The sequence below is a fragment of the Adiantum capillus-veneris genome, chromosome 18 (assembly GCF_014529385.1).
Source record: "Adiantum capillus-veneris isolate H3 chromosome 18, ASM1452938v2, whole genome shotgun sequence".
In the NCBI taxonomy this organism is placed as follows: Eukaryota; Viridiplantae; Streptophyta; class Polypodiopsida; order Polypodiales; family Pteridaceae; genus Adiantum; species Adiantum capillus-veneris.
Genome location: NC_140948.1, coordinates 122,507,689 through 122,526,048, shown reverse-complemented (window position 1 = coordinate 122,526,048; position 18,360 = coordinate 122,507,689). Strand labels below are relative to the sequence as shown.

The window sequence follows — 18,360 nt, the reverse complement described above, 5'->3', positions numbered from 1 at the left end:
TGTTCTGTATAACTCAAGGAAAGAACCACAAGAATCACAAGAATTTTTTTGCTTGTTGCGGTCGCACGAACCCAAGTTTGCTTGGGCGTGTCGATTCCTAATCGTGTTTTTTGAAGAGTGACAGGAATCCCAAGAAGGAAGGGCTTGTCCAACCTCCCCTTGTGTCTCTTTTCACTCATTGAGAGCGGACCGTGCACTTAGTGGCCGGCCAATCGACGTGAGGTGGGAAAAAGCAACCTTGGTGTGAGCGCAAGGCCGCGAAGGGGTGCGCCCGCGAAAAGGAGTAGAACTCGGGTGAAGAGAAGATCCTTCTCAAACACGATTTGCAAGTGAAAGAAAACCTCAAGAACCTCAAGAACCCAAGTTCCTCGTGAACTTAAGAACTCAAGACCCTCAAGAACCCAAGTTCTTCGTGAACTTAAGAACCCAATACCACAAGAACCCACAAGAACCCACGACTTCCGAATGATCATCACTCGAAGCGGAATGGATACTTCGCTTGGAGGTGATGAGCATGAGAGAGGCGAAGAAGAATTTTCCCCACCAGGAGGTTTTTCTGACCCTCCCCCTTCCCCATCTACGACAACGATTGCACTAACTCCAATGGAGGAGTTGGAGCTGTTGTTTATGGAACAGAATTTACAACGCGAAGCAAGAATGGCAGCCATAGCGCGTGAGCGCGAGCAAGCACGCTTGGAAGCCAAAGAACGACAAGCCAAATTGGATCGTGAGTGCGCAGAAAGACAAGCAGAATTTGATCGAGAGAACCAAGCATGACAAGCAGAATTTGATCACGAGATCAAAGCAAGAAGGGAAGAGTTTTTGCGACTCTTTTCTCAAGCTCAAGCACAGATGCAAGAGATTCGGGAAAAGAAGACCCTCTCAGTCTCTTCTTCTCCAAAGCATGACACACAGGATTTGCATGATTGTGGGAAGCATGATGATGATTTGAATGATATTGCTAAGCATGATGATTTGCATGATCAAGATGTGATTTCTCACAAGCATGATGATTTGCATGATCAAGGTGTGATTTCTCACCAGCATAATGCGTTGCATAAAGAAGATGTGATTATTCACAAGGATGATGTGTTAGTGGATGCTTTTTCTAGCGAAGCTAACCTCGTTGTAGATTCGATCAATCACGAAGAACCGATCTTGGCTTTCGAGTCGAGGTCCAAAGAACCCCCACAGGACGATTCGATCATTCAGGAAGAACCGATCTTGGCTCTCGAGCCTAGGTCCACAGAACCCTCACAGGAAGTAATATGTGTTCGCATGATTGATACGCACGCATTGTTCGAGTGTTTCATTCGTGATCGTTTCCTGTATTTTAGTCAGCATCGTTATGTGATCCCTTTTCCTAGGCATGACATAATGTATGTTGAGCACGTTTCTCTCATGGATGAGCACGAATGTATGCGGGTTTTTCATGAAAAGCTGAAAAGTATGTATGTAACGAAGTCACATTCCATGTCTCTTCCTTGGCATGACACAGTTTCCGAACGAGCACATGAAAGTATGAGCACCAAGCGTGGGCATTTCCATGGTGTTTTGCCACAATTGATTGCTCTAGATCATAAGAGAAAGATTCGATCTCATTGTTTGCATGTGTTCGATGAACGGGTGGTCACTCCGTCTCTTTGTTCATCTACATTGCATGCCCAATCTTTGAGGAGGATTTTTTCCACTCACTTTACATGGAATAGGTATGTTCATGTTTTTGTGTTGGAAATGGTTTCAGGAATTTTCAGTCGTGGAGATTCTTGAAGAAGGGAGCAGCACGACTCTAGACGAAGCTGAAGCATCGAAGGAGCCACAGAAGACTGTCGCTTTCGACGCGGCCCAAAGAAGCAAGCGTTGCAAACCTTTATGAAGTTCAAGTACCGCATGACCCACACATCAGAGTGGGCCGGCGAAGAGTCCCTTCCAGGATTCCGGATGCTATTGGCGATCTCCCTCGACGCCATACAGTTCGGTACCAGTACCCCACTTTGAAAAGGAGGGGATGTCACGTGACACATCCAACCCTATGTGTCCGTGGACAAGCTACAGCATGATCAAGGTTCAGTCAGTCCAGTCAGTCTAGATTAGCAGTGATCTGGCACTTTTGTGAGTCTATTCGTAGACCGTGCACGCCCAGTCACTTGGTATAGATGCATATCCTCTGGTTGCACACAACATGATCATCAGTATTCCCTTCAGAATCCATCAAATTCAATCAGGGGAATTTTCCAGTGCATTTAGCCTATTTTCCCTATTTTTGGTATTTTTCACTTATTAATTTAAGTGACTTTCCAACAAAAGTAGGTAGGGCAATTTTGCTAAGTTAATATATAAGCAAAACCCAAGTTAGCACTTTCTGGCAGAAGAGGCAACAGGAGCTTCCCGCTCAACACGCACCTTCTCAGCAGGAACCCCCATCAGCACCCTTGGCGTTTTTGGTCTCCATCCTCGCCACAGATACCCCAGCGTTTTTGGTTTCCATCATCATCCCCACCTAACAGAAGCAATAGAGTGGTGTAAGTCTTAACACCCCCTCTCAGCACATGATGCTGAACAAATCGCATGAACCCGAAGATGTGAGGCAAACGATGAAGATGTCTGTTGTCATGTCCATTGAAGGACAATACACCGACAAACTCCGCGAGTGTAGCAGCAATCTGGGGTGTCCCAACCGCCAAGAAATCTCCATGGTAAAGTTCCGTCACGAGCTGTGTAGCAAACTGTTGTACTTCGCCAATATAGGGTGAAGATACTGCGTGAAGGTCCCGAGCTGAGTGTGAAAATAACTCCTTGTCATAAAAGAAGTGCCAATAGACCTGCAAGTGTCCTGCCCAATAGGATATGTGGTGTCTGTAGTCAAAACATCTGGAGAAAATGGGAACCGTCATGAGAAAGACCGGAATCCTGTCAATGCATGAACCTATAGCCTAGTGTGGCCAGGTGGCTCCAGGCTGTAGATCGAAGCAATGAACCTGTCCAAGAAGAGATCCAAGATCCTCTCCTTAAGTCCATGTAGATGCTCCTGTGTAAGCAAGTGATTTGACCTGTCGAGATCAAGTGGTAAGTGTCTATCCAAGATGGTGGTGTCCTCTCTGGGAATGTCGGAATCCCATATGCCATGAGCATGGTCATATCTTGTGTGAACTCCTCTGATGAGTGCATAGGTGTGTCCATAGCAAACCACAAGTCACAACCCCCTCTAGAGTGCGCAATCGTCGAATGATGGGCGATTGAAGGAGCAGTTGGGACAAGATGAACCAATCGTTCCTTGTCCCAAGTTTCGAGGACACCGCTCATTTCATTCCACTTGAAAGGCTTCCTTCGCGAGTAGTTGATCAACTAGAAGCATCAACGAGTCTAGTGCTACTCTGGAATCTATAAAATCGTTGAAGAGTTATTTTCTTGGTTTTATAATCGAGAATATTGCTGAGGGAATCAATTAAAAATAAGGGGGGAAGTGTTACGTCTCCAAACATAAGGATGGTCGCATGAGCTATCTCCGGCCACGTGTAAACATGGCCCTATGGTTAGGCCCGTTAAGGAATCCTATGAATAGGATCCAAGGCTCATTAGTGAGCCACCTTGTGTGATCACCACACTTGGACTCTAGGTCCTTGGCAGCTCTACATGTACGCCCGTATCAGTGACGGCTTGGTGGTATAGGACACCAGTCCTTGTGGTAGAGGCTAGCCCATTGGTTGCAAGCTCCTAGGTTTAGGGGTGAGCCCGTACTCGCTCCATGGCTGGGAGGTGCTCCTACGTCAGCCCTCTACATTCGTTTATGTGTATGGACTGTGTCAGGCCAATGTGTGCAGGATGGATCCGGCGAGGGACTAACATAAAGCATGTATAGAAATATGTCATAGTCACCATATCACTTGGGTGACAAAATTAGTGTGGGAAGAACGTTACGTGTTTGCGCACCGACAATGGTCGAGACTATTTCTAATTAGGCCTTTCAAGATTTATGTGCAAAGAATACTAAGAGAGAATTGACTACTCTGTACAATTTTCCACACGAAGCAAAGGGTAGGAAGCTTGTTTACTTATCACATGAAGAGTACATCCGCAAGTACTTTAACATTTCAATATAGAGTGGGAAGCCAATATGTTACACGCTTGGACACTCCAAGCAAGAAATCAATAGCAACACATGAACAAAAACTGCACATTGCTAAATTGAACTTCAATAGAGATAGCGAGAGAAGAGAAGAGTCCACATAGAACGGCGGAGTTCCGTCCCCCGATGCACTAGCCCCAAAGACTGATGCCCCTTCCAATATTTCTTTATTATTGCTTCACAAAAGCACAACACCCCGAGGGTTCAGCTCTCTCCGAAACTCTGTGTCCAGATCTTTGCGGAAGAGTGATCCTCGAGACACTCATAAACAGTACAAGGGTTGCCAAAAGCAGAGCCCCAAAAGCTCAAGTTCAAAAGCACTGGTCTTCAAAAGCATCTACTCTCAAAAGCATGGCACCAAAAGCTTAGAATCAGCCAGCACGATTTCTGGGATTTCCCGTACAGCAATTCCAAGTGGCATCCTAATGTAAATTGCAGAAATTTTGTGCAGTGCTTACGCTTTTGTCATTTTAGGGTTGGTTTAGGCCCCTCGGCCGGTGTCCATAAGGTGGTCACGTTTGAGTTTTTAAACTCCTAAAACTTGGTCTTCTCACCCATCTTTTAAGTTGGTGCCACGTCACAAGCTTGTGACATACCTCCCCTTGAGAGAATTGTAATCACCCTTGATTACGCTTGCAAAACAAACAAAGGCCAAAAAATTTCTTCAGTAGACACCAACTCTATGTACCCATGCACTAGACTGCACGCTTCCAGCACTTGCATAAAGACATCAGTCATTGATCAATCACATTTCTGTCAAGGGTCCAAGATACAAATCATGATATTCAACAATCACATCCACACCATGCTGATCTTTTCACGGATGTCTTGATCTGCAAAATCTCGTTACTATTAGCTTCATATCCTTCTTCTATATTTTCAAGCAAACCATGCCTATGACCATATCCACAAGACAATACATTCACAGAGCATGCAGTTCACAAATCACACACTTAGTTTACAGTAAACAACGTGTTTCAATCAGTCAATCTAGCCATCTCATGTAGTTCAGAACTCTTGATGCACCTAGATCCCGAAGTAGCCATCTCATCTTTCCGGAACTCTTGATGCACTCTCAATAGTATCCAATAATTTCATCCATAGAGAAATTTGATGTACTAGAATCACATTCACTTCATATTCACTTAGCCATCACATCCAGATCCCATTGATCTCTAACAAATGTCTAGATGCACTAAGTTCAAATCATTCATTAGACAAAATGCTGCAAACCTTTCATCTTTCCAACACATACTCTTAACACTACACACATGAAAGAGCATGTTCAATCTAGGAAATTTACGATTCAAAGTACATATTTCATAAAGTCATTCCGCAAAATATTGTTAGTCTGTCAGTATCCCTAAAATCTCAAAGAGACATTAGTGGCTTTATTCGATCTGGCCAATCTGTGACAAACGAGTGGAGTGGCTCCCCTCTTGTGCAATCCACACCGCACCAGATTCAACCTGCTGATGTGTCGGTAACTTTCGAAATAGACACTGCTAATAATCCAAAAGGTTCAAGGTACAGTGTAACAAACTGCTGACGTGTCAAGGCCTAAAGAATGGAGCCAACTTACAGATGTGGCCGGGGAGCCTAAACCCTAAGAAGGACAAGCAACAGAAGAAGTGTCACAAAGTGATGACGTGGTTGCCCGAGAGCAAAAACCCTAATTCTGCCCGAAACCCTAATTTTGTCCAACCCTAACCCTAAAACCAAAAACCCTAACTGCTGGAAACCCTAACCCTAAAACCTGCAAACCCTAATTTCTGCCAAAAACCCTAAAAAACCCTAACCCTAAGGCAGCAGACAAATTCCGAAAATTGCGCTGACATGATGACGTGGCAGGCTGTACGGATTTTCGTAAATTGCGCTGGCAGCTTTTTGGCTTTGCTTTTGAACCAGAAGCTTTTGAGTTTTAAAGGCTTTTTACTATAACTGCTTTTCAAGCCAAGGGCTTTTAAATATGAGGCTAGGGCTCATTCTCTGGCATGCTTCCTGGAGAAGGTGCAAAGTCTGGAGTACCGGCTTGTACTTTGATGATGCAATATAAAGAAATACCGAAAGGGGCGCCAAGGTTTGGGGCCAATACTCTTTGGGGTGGAATTCCGCCACTCCGTGTCGCGTGTCGTCTCTCTCTCCACTTCAGTTCAGTTGTTATTTGAAGTGCTTAAAGTTGTTCAGTCTATTCTTTTCTATTGGCACGTGGTGCCCGCCCTGTGACATACAGCTCAAAACTGAACATAGCTTCTCTTCGCACATCCACTTTGCATCGAGAACCAGAAAATCTTGCCCTTGACCAAATTCGCAGTCGACCTAGCTTACCTTTCCTGTTCTGCTTCTTGTACCCTGGGACCTGTCGGATGCTGTCCTGGCCTCCCCTATCCATTGGTACATCAATATAAATATGCGAAATTCTCTGATGAACTATTAGCTGATTCCCTTGCTTCTTCGAAACTCTCTAATGAACTATCAGTTGGTTCCCTTAGTTCTTCGGAACTCTCTCATGACCTAACAATTGGTTGCCTTGGTTCTTTCTTTTTCTTGGAAGACTCTTGCCCCATTGAGGTGGACACTGGCTTGTCCGTAGGATAGGTCAATGAGTCGACATGCATACCAAAACCCTGTTTGACATGACCTATTAGTCTTTGAATGAAATCAAACTTCTTTTGCAAGCAAACTCACCGTATCTCTTTGGGTAGACCGCAACAAAACTGCTCAACTTGGTTCTTGAAAGTGATCCTCCGATGGAGAACATTGGCAAAAAGATATCCCAAAACCTCTTGCAATAGTCATTGTCATGAGGCTATGAAAACCACTAGCTTTATTTTTTGGGTTCCTTCCCTTGATTTTTATTTAATTTTTGAGACCCTCTTTTAGAAATCACAAATGCCCAGATTGCATGGCCAGTGTGAAACGGCTGTTGGCCGAGAGTTTCACCTACAGGAGTCAAGGCCAAGCAGCCACAAGATAGTTGGGCCGATCGGCACTGAAATCACAAATGCCCGGATTGCATAGCCACTGTGAAACGGCCGTTGGCCGAGAGTTTAACCTACAGGAGTCAAGGCCAAGCAGCCACAAGATAGTTGGGCCGATCGGTACTAAAATTTGACTAGTAAAGAAGTGTCTAGGCTCAATTAGTCATTTAGGCCTCTCGATAGGACTTGATAAGTTGGTGGATACTAGAAATTAAACCAAAATGAGCAAAGTGGATACATGGCACTAGGGGAGCAACATGCACACCAACACACTCCAGAATATCTTATCCCAAGCGAGGACGCCCAAAAGTGAGAAGGGGGCTGATTTTTTATCATGAGTGAATACAGTGTGTGAGTGAGTAGTGGGTGCAGGTGATCACAACTTTAATGGAAAGCTTGCCTTCTCCCTTGTCTCATGTAGCGCAATGATTTTCTCTCACGCATCTCTCCCCCCCCTTTGCACATATGGTAATGCCCCACTAGTTGGGCTTCTCAAATGGCATGTACAATTCTGTGTTTGATGCGCATTTGCCAAGGCAAAGAGCCTTCTTTACAGGAATTTTATTAGCTAATTGCTAATCCCCCACATGTACACACAGTTCCATCGCGAAGAATTGCAAAAACAAAGAGTTTTCTTACGTGAAAACTCATCAAATTCAAAGGGGAACTGCCCCAGTGCATGCCAGACCTTCTGAGACACGCATAAACGTGTTTGCTCCACTCAAGATGATGCAAAATAGGGAATAACAGTCTGCTGTGTTTTTTTACAGGTTTAGCGTTTTGGGCAGTTTTGATGCCTACAAGTCCCAGGAGCTTCTGAGAAGCTAAGGAATCACCAAACAGGTGTTCAAATTGGAGACCAAAAACAAAGAATTCAGTGTGCTATAACTTCTTGCCAAGTTCCGTAAAGCGCTCTAAAGTGCGTGGGAAATCACCATTTACTTGGGATTTTGTCCGTGGAGACTTCTACTACCATTTTGTTGCCAAAATTGGGCTAGAGTAGGGGAATTTCAGCCCAGTCAAAGTGAAACAACTTGTAGAAGTTTACAGGTTTTTCTCAAGTGCAATAAGAGTAAAGAAATACCGAAAGGGGCACCAGTCTTTGGGGCCAACAGGGTGTCATTGTCTACTTGGGAGCGCTCTAGCTATCAAGTCGTGATTTGTTTTGAAGTGTTGAACTCCACTACCAGGTTTACCTGTGAAGTTACTTTGTGTTGTAAAGTACAGGTAAAGTTAAGCAACATATAGATTGGGTGAGAGTCAAAGTTTACAGCCCACTAGTGAGGTTATTGTAAGGTGCAGCGGAAGTGAATGTTGAACTTTGCTCAAGATGAGTGCTCCGAACTGTGCTCAAGGGTTCCTTTTACTTACGGAAGGGAGAGCCTTCCATTCCTTTAGTGAGAGAGTGCAATGGACACAAACAAAGTGGTGAACACTGTGAATGAAGGTGCTGAGACTGAGAAATAGAGAGAGAAGAATACGACACCAGAATGTTGTCAAACCCTCCTCCGAAGGCCCCACTCTCTGTGGCAAGAGCGGTCTACTATTGATTGCACAAATCTCTACAATGCTTGGACTTGCCGACGATGAGGACGACAACGAGACGGGCTAAAATCTGAAAATGCTAAGGGCTGAAATCTGCAAACCTCTATCTGCTGAATTTTGACGCGCTGAAAACGCAGATGCCAAAATCTGCGTTTTCCGGGCTGAATCTGCAAACTTCGCGGGATCTGACCGTGCGGCGAGGATCTGCTGCGGGAAGGTGAGATCTGCGTGGTTCGGGAGTTCTACTGCGGGATCTAACTGCTGAAAACTGAAAACGCTGGTCTACTTGTTGGTTCTATCGCAAAGATCTGCAAAAATGCTGAGGTGTCAGGCTGATGCAAAAACGCTAGGGCTGCTGGGAAAAACACTAATCTGAGGTTCTTTAAATCGGTGATCTGAGGTTCTTTAAAACGCTGAGTGCTGGCTTCAATCGCTGAAGTGCTGAGCCTTCAAAACGTTGGTCTTGTTGCTTCAAAAATGCTGGAAGGCTGTCTTCAAAACGCTGGTCTTGCTTGCTGAATTCGCTGATGCTTTAGGGTTGAAAACGCCAGGCATCAAAGCTGAAAATGCTGCTGGTTCATTGCTGAAAACGCCAGGGTTCTTGGGGGGTTCTTGCTTGAGAAGCTGTCCAAAGGCCTGTTGCAACGGGTGCATGTGCTCTCCTTGCTCTTCTGCCCATAAGTGCTAGCGCTAGGTTTGCTTATATATTCACTTAGTCGAATTGCCCTACCCAGTTCCCAACAAAAGTCACTTAAAAATAATAAGTGAAAAATGTCAAAAATAGGGAAAATAGGTTTAATGCACTGGAAAATGCTCGAGATGCTGATGATCATGATGTGTGCAACCAGAGGATATGCATCAGCTCTAAGTGCCTGGACATGCACGGTCTGCGAACACACTCACAAACGTGCCAGATCACTTCCTATTCTAGACTGACTAAACTGAACTGAACCCTTGTCATGAAGTAGCTTGTCCACGTACACATAGGGTTAGATGTGTCACGTGACAGCTACACACCGGTTTCTTGGTTCCATCCAAAGTGTCTTCCTTCGTCATTCTCAGATGATGCGAAGCCGTGATGACATCTTCTTCATACTCTTCCATTAACCATGCTGAAGTGAATTTTATCCACTTCTTAGGTGCTCCTCTATACAACGACAGAGTAAACAATCCAATCTGTGCATTTCCTTTCAAATAAGATGTCACTCTTTGTACCTTTTGGAACATTCTAAGAAACGACCTCCCGAAAAAGCAACATCAAATTGTTGTATGAATTCAAGGGCTCAATGGGTGTCCTTGTAGCTTGAAAATGTGTCAAACTTGCCTGCTTGAACCCCATCCTTGAACTCCTTGGTCTCGTTCCCCTCTTTGAACTGTTAGAAGAGGATGAGATCACCTCCTTTGGACTTGCTTTCTGTGCTTTCTAGACTTTTTCTTATATCTCCTTCTCTTGCTTTTCTTGCTTTTTCTTCGCTTTCCCATCCTCTTATGAACTAGAAGAAGGCAAACTCGCAGAACTCTCTGAAAACAATGAAAAATTTGGGTCATCCTCGAAACGAACACGTTTCTTGGATCTGCTAGCCACCAAGATCGATTTCCGGCCCAAATATCATGGGTAATCTGCTGATTTTCTCTTTTGCATGCTTCATGCTTTTCATCTACTAGTTTGTCTTCTTCTCAAGAGCTTTATCAAACTCTTTCTATGAGTATCGTTTCTGCACTTGGCTTTACTTTCTACTTCATTACCAACTTGAGCCGAGAATGGACGGCCTCATGCCATCTAGAGTGCATCTCGTCAAGCGGATAATTCTTCAAGTGATCAGGTCCTTGGAGTACTTGATCAATGTTTTCATGCATGTGTCAACCTACACGTGACATTTGTACTCTGCTTTGTCGAGATTCCCTGCCACAAAATTGCCAACATCTCTCGACTACTCGGAATAAGGCTTACTCCCATTGGTTTCCTTCGTTTCCCGCTAGGATTTTGCTTTTCTTAGGTGTCGTCTTTGTCGGATTCTCCACTAGAACCCACGTGTGCTACAGAAAGGATCGGATCATTCATAGAAGAAGAATCACTTGAGCTTTGATGCCACTATTACAAGTTTGGACACTAGCGAGACATCAATAGCAACACACGAACAAAAACTACAAATAATTGAACTGAACTTCAATATAGATAGAGAGAGAAGAGGAGAGTCGACATGGAACGGCGGAGTTCTGTCCCCATACGCACTAGCCCCAAAGATTGGCGCCTTTTTTGGTATTTCTTTATTATTACTTCACAAAGGCACAACTCACAGAGGGTCCAGCTCTCTCCAAGACTCTACGTCCAAATGCTCTCTGGAAGAGTGGCCCTTAGGACACTTATAAACAATACAAGGGTTGCCAAAAGCAAAGCCCCAAAGGCTCAAGTTCAAAAGCATTGGTCTTCAAAAGCATTTGCTCTCAAAAGCATGGCGCCAAAAGCTCAAAATCAGCTAGCGCAATTTCTGGGATTTTCCATACAGCAATGCCACGTGGCATCCAGTGAAAACCGTGGAAATCTCCTGCAGCCCTTACACTTTTGTCATTTTAAGGTTTAGGCCCCTCGGCCGGTGTACGTAAGTTGGTCGGGTTTTAACCCCTTGGTCCTCGAGGCCCATCTTTTAAGTTGGTGCCACATCACAAACTTGTGCCAAATAAGTACTCCATTGCCTCTAGCGAAGAGGTTCGTCCCAAATTTGACGGGAAAAGGTCAGAAATTGCCAATGTTATCTATACATCTATTGTACATTCTTTGATGTACGACATGATTGGGACTCACATTTCCTACATAATCAATATCATTGTAACCAGTAACACATCCTTCTTTGGCTTCAAAGCAAAAGCAAAACTCTTCACTTCATCAGACCCTTCATTTCCTCCTAGTGCTCCTTGTTGTGGTCTAACATAACTTGCACTACAAATACATGTCTGTATGGGTAAAATAAGGTCCACTCTATACATACTTAGATGAATCCAGGAAGAGCGCAGATTCACTTATGAAGGAAAGTGCAGCTATAGACTCATGGCAGTCACCCATAAGACCAATATAACCATCAAGATATGTCTCCTCATGGTGAAGCCTGGAATAAAGTACTATATTCCAATACAAAGAATAATCGCAACTACAAAACAATTGGTATAACAATAACTAAATACAAAATTTACGAATTTGTTAAAATGGCATAAACAAATATTTGTATGACTCTTCCTCACATTGTAAAAAGAAAAATGCAACATTTACGTGTTTATGCATGAAGCCATGGTGGTCATTCTCAAGATAACATAGTCATAAGCATCATGACGCATCGTCCATAGAATCAACTAGAATACTAAAACATCCTCGCTGATGTTAGTGGCTGTTGAATTTGGTAATAAGTATCCATATATACTTCAACAGACACACCCCATGCACACACATCATAATAAAAATGAAGACTAGCATTCGACAACCTTACTATGCAGACATTTCACCTGTAGTTGCATGCCTCACAACACCTTCAGCTGCAGTGATGGCTTCTTTCCACTCAACTTTTGTCACTCCAGCAGGGGCAGGCTCAGCAAATAACTGAAAGCATGCACAAGTTCACCCAATTCAATTTAAATCATAAAGCTACTACGCATTAAGTGTAACTTTGAAATGTACTCCATAGTAGAAAATGTTTGTACTTTGAGCAGACATAGATTGCCAGTTTGCGAGTGCAAACAGTTCTGTATGTCCATAAAGCTCAAATAAGTGTCTGTACTTGCCAACAACTCATTGGATTACATATGACACACCCACACGAATCATAAAACTTCCACATAACGATGCACTATCAACATCACTGCTTGATGATGTTTACATAGAGTCTTGCTTGAGCATCTACTGGCAATCTTGAAGAAATACTGAAACCCTCCATTCTTCTGATGGGCCTGCTAGCCGCATGGGCTAATTGCTTAGCCTTGGGCCCTCTCGTTGGTCACGTTTAAATATCCATCAAATGAGTTACTCAGAACTTAAGGACTACCCCGTGCAAGGGTTGCACGATACGATGAACAACTTTGGCACTATTATAAGCATGCAAATAATTTAAAATGGCTGTAGAAGAGAAACAAAAATTGTGCAAGTAACAATTACAAAAAGCAATATCTTGTCTTTATATATGCCAGACGCTGTGAAGTTGGGATATCACTCATCTTTTGTAACTCCGTATCACTGGCTGTTTTTCTCCTGTATTTGTTGTACTGGTAAGGAAGCTATTTAGAACGTTACCATGAGCAGTACTAACAAGTTTACTACCCAGATAAACCATCTTGAAGCAATGCATAATTTTGTTACTTTCATGTGTTTACCATGTCAAGCAGCAGAAGCCACCAGACAGGCATGGAAATATGCCTCGCATGAACTGTCATGACTACACACCCCGTCGGTAAAAATACTCAAACTGGCCAACATGGATGTAGAGGGATCCTATCGATCCTATGAGATACAGACACAGTCATAAACCAGCCAAAATATATGGCATACCAGCATTAGCACACTCAGGTTTGAATGCAGAAATTCCGAAAATGTTGAGCTTCCGTGCATATCAAACAGCAGTATTTCGTACTTCAGCTATAAGCGCCCCTTTCTGAAGCTGAGGAGCGAGGAATGGCGCAAAAAAATGAAAACACACAGACCTATGTCAGAGAAAACAAGGTGTACTAACCGTGAGCGTCTCGGCGATGGAAGCTGCAGAGTCGTGAAGTAGACGAGAATAGGCAGAAGACTCTCTTCGCTCGCTTCCTCCCATTGCTTTCTTCTCTCGTTTGTATTGTGATAGACTTCGTTATTATTTTCATTTGTACACAGATTCCTACGAATCCCATCGCTCCCCTTTATGAAGAGCTTACCTATAAAACTTTTATGCATTAGGGTAAAGGGGCCAATAGAGTGCCACCTAAGAAAGGGAGGTATTTTGGGGAGGTAGATGTCAAAATTTTTGACATCTAGGGTATTGGCTAGGATCGCTAGGTGTTCCTCTACATGTGGAGGTAAGTTAGTGGTTGAATGGTGAGGGTAGGTGTTGTGAATTGTGGTTTTACAAATTCATGTGTTAAAAAAATGAGGGCCAATGGCGTGACAACGCATCCCCTGCATTGTGTGAGGTGGCTTTCACTCCATGGTGTAATAAGTGTCCAGTACAAGGATGGGTGAGTACCACTCATATTTCGTGGGTGCTCCCTAATTAAGCTTCCACCCGACATATGTACTGCATGTCCAACAGTCTAACTCATGGCTCACGGCCTGGCATGGAGCTGAGCTCTGCCATTGAGGTTCTCCGCGTCATTCTCCTCCTACTGCAACTTTCTGAATACAGCTTCACATCAGCAATTTACAGCAACAAAGACAAACGCTGGCGACCTTGTGGTGCTGAAGGCATTGTAGGTGTTAAGCATTGTAGAGAAAGCACTGTGGGTGTGAGCGCGTGCACTGACACACACAGCTAAAACCTCATGATAAAAGCAGTATATGCCTGACAAAGAAGATGAAGAAGAAACCTTGCTTGGAGGCGCAATCTGCCCTGCATTCAAACCTACAATCGTCTCACACACAGATGCCTCTCAAATCTCGACAATCTCGCGGATTGGACGAGCTCAGACCCCTGCAGCGCAAAGTGCAAATCAAGAAGCTTCTTGAGGACAATCCCTCGCAAGTTGAGGACAATCCCTTACCCGACGACCTCACAGCTTCAAAGACTCTCGTGACTCTCACCAATGTGATGCTCCGTGGGAGCATACCAAGCCTGCACAGCTTACGTGCCCTCAGCTTACTTGCCTCAAGTCTAAAGATTAAGCACCTCAAGCCTCGAGATTTACGGGCATCAAGCTCTCAAGTGCTAAAAGGAGACCTGGCACAATTACTCCAGCTCTTGGATCGGCTATTTCTCTGGCCAAATGTCGCCTCAATGACAACAAGCTTGTGGGTTTACTGCCTTCTTCATGGGTAGGGAACAATCCCTATGCATCACAACAAGGTATTAATTCCGATTCTTCACAGTTCACAGAAGAATGTCATAACCATAAATTTGACCAAATCTCATGTAACAGGGATGATTTTGCCAGGTTTGGGAAATTGGACATGCTTGTCGAAGCTCTTAGACGTCGAAAACCTTGTGATTTTGTCGTCATAGAGAAAACAACAACGCAGATTAGACAAAGACGCAAGGGCTGAATGGAGGTGAGAATTTCTCACTCAGCTATAATGAAGTTGAAGCTTGTTCTTGTTAACTACTTTGAGATGTAAGTACTAGGTGGAAGTCTTTCACAATGCTTATAGCATAATCTATGAAGTCTTAACTTTAACATTATGCATTTATGCTTGTAGTGAGCGATAGAGATCATCTTAACAACAATGTACCACTGAAAGGATTCTCGCATGCGAGCCCAAATTTGCAAAAGATGGTAATTTTCCAGAGAAGCCACTGTTTAGGTTTTGGGCAAGGCAAAATTCTCTAACAGGGGAGATGCCCATTGATATATGCCAAAATGCTCGGTATATGGAGGTGTTGGACCTCGCTCACAATAACCTTTCGGGCTCTATCGCAGAGGGGTCTGGACTACAAAGCCACAATTTCCTGCTTGTTTGTACAAGACGACAATGCCATATGTCAAAGATAGAAGTGTAAGTTCCTCATAATAGGGACAAAGTAAGTGCCCTTCTGGTTGGCTTAAACATAGTGAATAGTGTCGATAGGAAAATAAATTCCAAAGTACAGCCGATTGTTATTTGGTAAGGACATCAAAATACAAAATACCAAATGTGAAAGCCTGGCTAGGATAGATAAGAAAACAGATCAAGACTCAAAAGAGTTTGCTCAAAATTGATGATGTTGCAAGCGTGCATGACGCATCTTTTCCAACCGTCTTCTACGAGCAGTAGCATGGAATGGTTGATCCATGTGAAGTGGCTTGTAGACAAGGCCTCTCAAAGAACCCCCTTCCCATAATACTGAACGCAAGCGATTTTCAAATTGTTGTTGTTGGATTTCCCAATTCCGCCTTGCTTGTTTTGCTTGTTGAGCGTCTTCTCGCCTCTGACGTGATGTCTCCTTCTCTGCAAGTGCTTGTTTCTTCTTTGCCTCTTTTTCTAGTCTCTTTTCCTCCTTTGCCTTTGCTACTTCCTCTTTCTTTGTGTTCTTGGCCTTCATGCTCTTGATGTATTGTGTTGAAGTAAGTATCAAGCTATTTGTAAAGTCAACGAATGGTTCTCTATTCACTTGCCTAATGCAAACTTCAGTCGAGGGAATACGTAGAAGTTCAATCACGCGTTCCCTTTCCTCAGTGTGCGATGGAGATGGAGTGTTTTCACTTGCAAACTGCCTTGCTTGTTGTTCATAGTTGATCCCCAATGAAGCTGATCTGAAATGCTGAGAGCGATGTATGTGCGAATTGTCTGGTCCATCTGGTTGTTGATTTCCCCCTAAATCTGCTGGCTGGCTTCCAAAACCTGTTGACTGCACCCTTTCCTCAGTGTTCAATGGAGGTGGAGTGTTTTCACTTGCAAAATGGCTTGCTTGACGTTCATAGTTGATCCCCAATGAAGCTGATCTGAAATGCTGAGAGCGATGTATGTGAGAATTGTCTGGTCCATCTGGTTGTTGATTTCCCCCTAAATCTGTTGGCTGGCTTCCAAAACCTGTTGATCGCACCCTTTCCTCAGTGTTCAACGGAGGTGGAGTGTTTTCACTTGCAAACTGGCTTGCTTGACATTCATAGTTGATCCCCAGTGAAGCTGATTTGAAATGCTGAGAGCGATGTATGTGAGAATTGTCTGGTCCATCTGGTTGTTGATTTCCCCCTAAATCTGTTGGCTGGCTTCCAAAACCTGTTGATTGATTTCCACACAATTCCTCATCTTCCTCCAAGAGTAGTGTATAACTCACTAAATTAGTTGTTTCATGCCGTTTAGGATCAGGCATGTCTTCAAGTGTCGTAACATGATCTGTTGCAAATAAGTTCTGGTCAAATTGAATTGCCAAATCATTCAATGTTAAGATAGCCTCATCCTCAATATTTCCGTGTACTGGGGTTGACTGCACTTGCGAGATGTCTTCTTCGATAGCTGAACTAGGATCATCAGTCAAATTGGTATGATTGCAAGGCATGCCTTCAAATACCACAGCAGAAGGATTTAGAGGCCAAATCCCTGTCGCTCGAAAGCCCGCTCTAATGTTGGACTCAGTAAATGAAGAGGAAATGGCCTTTGCCACTATTGAAGCCAACACTGATTTTGTTGCCTGTCTTGAACATGTCCTTTGTTGCCATATGTCTCTTTCCTTGCGAAAGTGAGTCTTCAAAGACTTGAAAACAGAGAAGTCCAAAGGTTGTAGTTTATGTGATGTGTGTGCAGGTAATGTAAGTATGTATATCCCAGATTCGCAAGCTTTGGTAACAACTTCCAATGACACATGACTCCCATGACCATCTAAAACTAGAAGATGTCTTCTACTTTTCCCTATGCTTTTAGTAATTGCTTTCTCTAAGTGCTTGAGCCATGCTTGAAATAACTCACCTGTCATCCACGCTTTCTTCTGCATATCCATTACAGCCCCTTCTTCACAATCCTCTATATAGTTGCCAGTCGCTCTGCTTCCCTTAAAGATGTAGAATGATGGAATAGCTTGACCTGCAGCATTAACACAACATAACACAGTCATCCACTCTCTAGAGTTGCATGTAATTCCGTAGACAGCTTTTGAACCCTTTCTTGCAAGAACTTTCATCCCCTTGTCCCTAGACCCTTGAAAACCTGTCTCGTCTGCATTCCAAATATTGGTTGGTGGATAGTTATGCTCGTTGTACAATTTTTGAAGATTGTCATGAAGTGACTTAACTATCTCTGGTCTAAAGCGTGTTGCTCTTGATTGATCGAGCCCCTCTGAAACACGAAAAACCAATTTTGGATGGCGTTTTCGAAAGCTATCCCACCAGCTTTTACCTGGAATTCCGTTTGAAAATAGTGTGTGCCTGGTTTGACATATTTCTGCCACTTTGAGTTTCACATCTAAAACGGATACACCATGCCCTGGCTCACACTTCAAGAATATCCACTTGAGTAATGCATCCTCCTCTTCTGTTGTCAATTGAGTTGAGGGGCCCTTCTTCTTGGTTTGAGTTCTCCCCTCTTCCCAATTGGAAATGGCTGTTCGACTCATGCCAAATTGAAGGGAACATTTGTTTAGGGAGAGACCATTATCCCGTGCCTTGAGAGCTTTTGCCATGTCTTCCTCCGTCCATGTGAGTTGTGTGCGCTTTGTAGGCTGCTTCGATGGTGGTTTTTGTGCTTTATCTGGAGGAGTACTTTCTGGTGCAGGGGTTCTGATTGTTGCAATCCTTGGCTTTGGAAACGTAGGCTTGGCCAAGAGAGCTAGTGGAGGTTGCTTGATTTGCTTGCAACTTTCTAATCTGGCCTTCGAAGATGTCTTTGTTGAAGTATTATTATTGCATTCTGACTCCCTCGAGAACAACTTTGTTGGTGTTTGCATACCAAGTCTGCGACGCCTGCTTGTTCTTGTGCCTCTAGGTGACAAGATGGTTTGTTTCCTCTTTGCCATCTTGCTGTATACAATAGCATGTCTGAATTAGAACAAGGCTTCGTCAATAAGCATGTAAGTCAGGACAAGATATAATTTTTAGGATGGGTTTGCTGATTAGCATACATGA

The 18,360-nt window shown here is 43.7% G+C and overlaps 1 protein-coding gene and 1 pseudogene across 4 annotated transcripts in view; both read right to left on the bottom strand.

Annotated features, from left to right (window-relative positions):
- LOC147436335 (uncharacterized) overlaps nucleotides 1-13,516 on the bottom strand; it is a 35,027-nt gene extending 21,511 nt beyond the window's left edge. For 2 of the 4 annotated variants that reach the window (XM_086489259.1, XM_086489262.1), the window contains exons 1-2: nucleotides 13,365-13,516; nucleotides 12,148-12,241 (exon numbers count right to left, since the gene is read on the bottom strand). In XM_086489259.1, coding sequence (XP_086345385.1) covers nucleotides 12,148-12,241; nucleotides 13,365-13,448 — 178 coding nt within the window. In that variant the 5' untranslated portion in view covers nucleotides 13,449-13,516. Of the gene's footprint in view, nucleotides 1-12,131; nucleotides 12,242-13,364 lie in introns of all 4 variants that reach the window. The other 2 variants (XM_086489261.1, XM_086489260.1) reach the window with 2 other exon arrangements.
- Nucleotides 13,517-16,117: 2,601 nt separating this feature from the next.
- Nucleotides 16,118-18,083, bottom strand: LOC147436334 (uncharacterized; annotated as a pseudogene).
- Nucleotides 18,084-18,360: the final 277 nt, after the last annotated feature.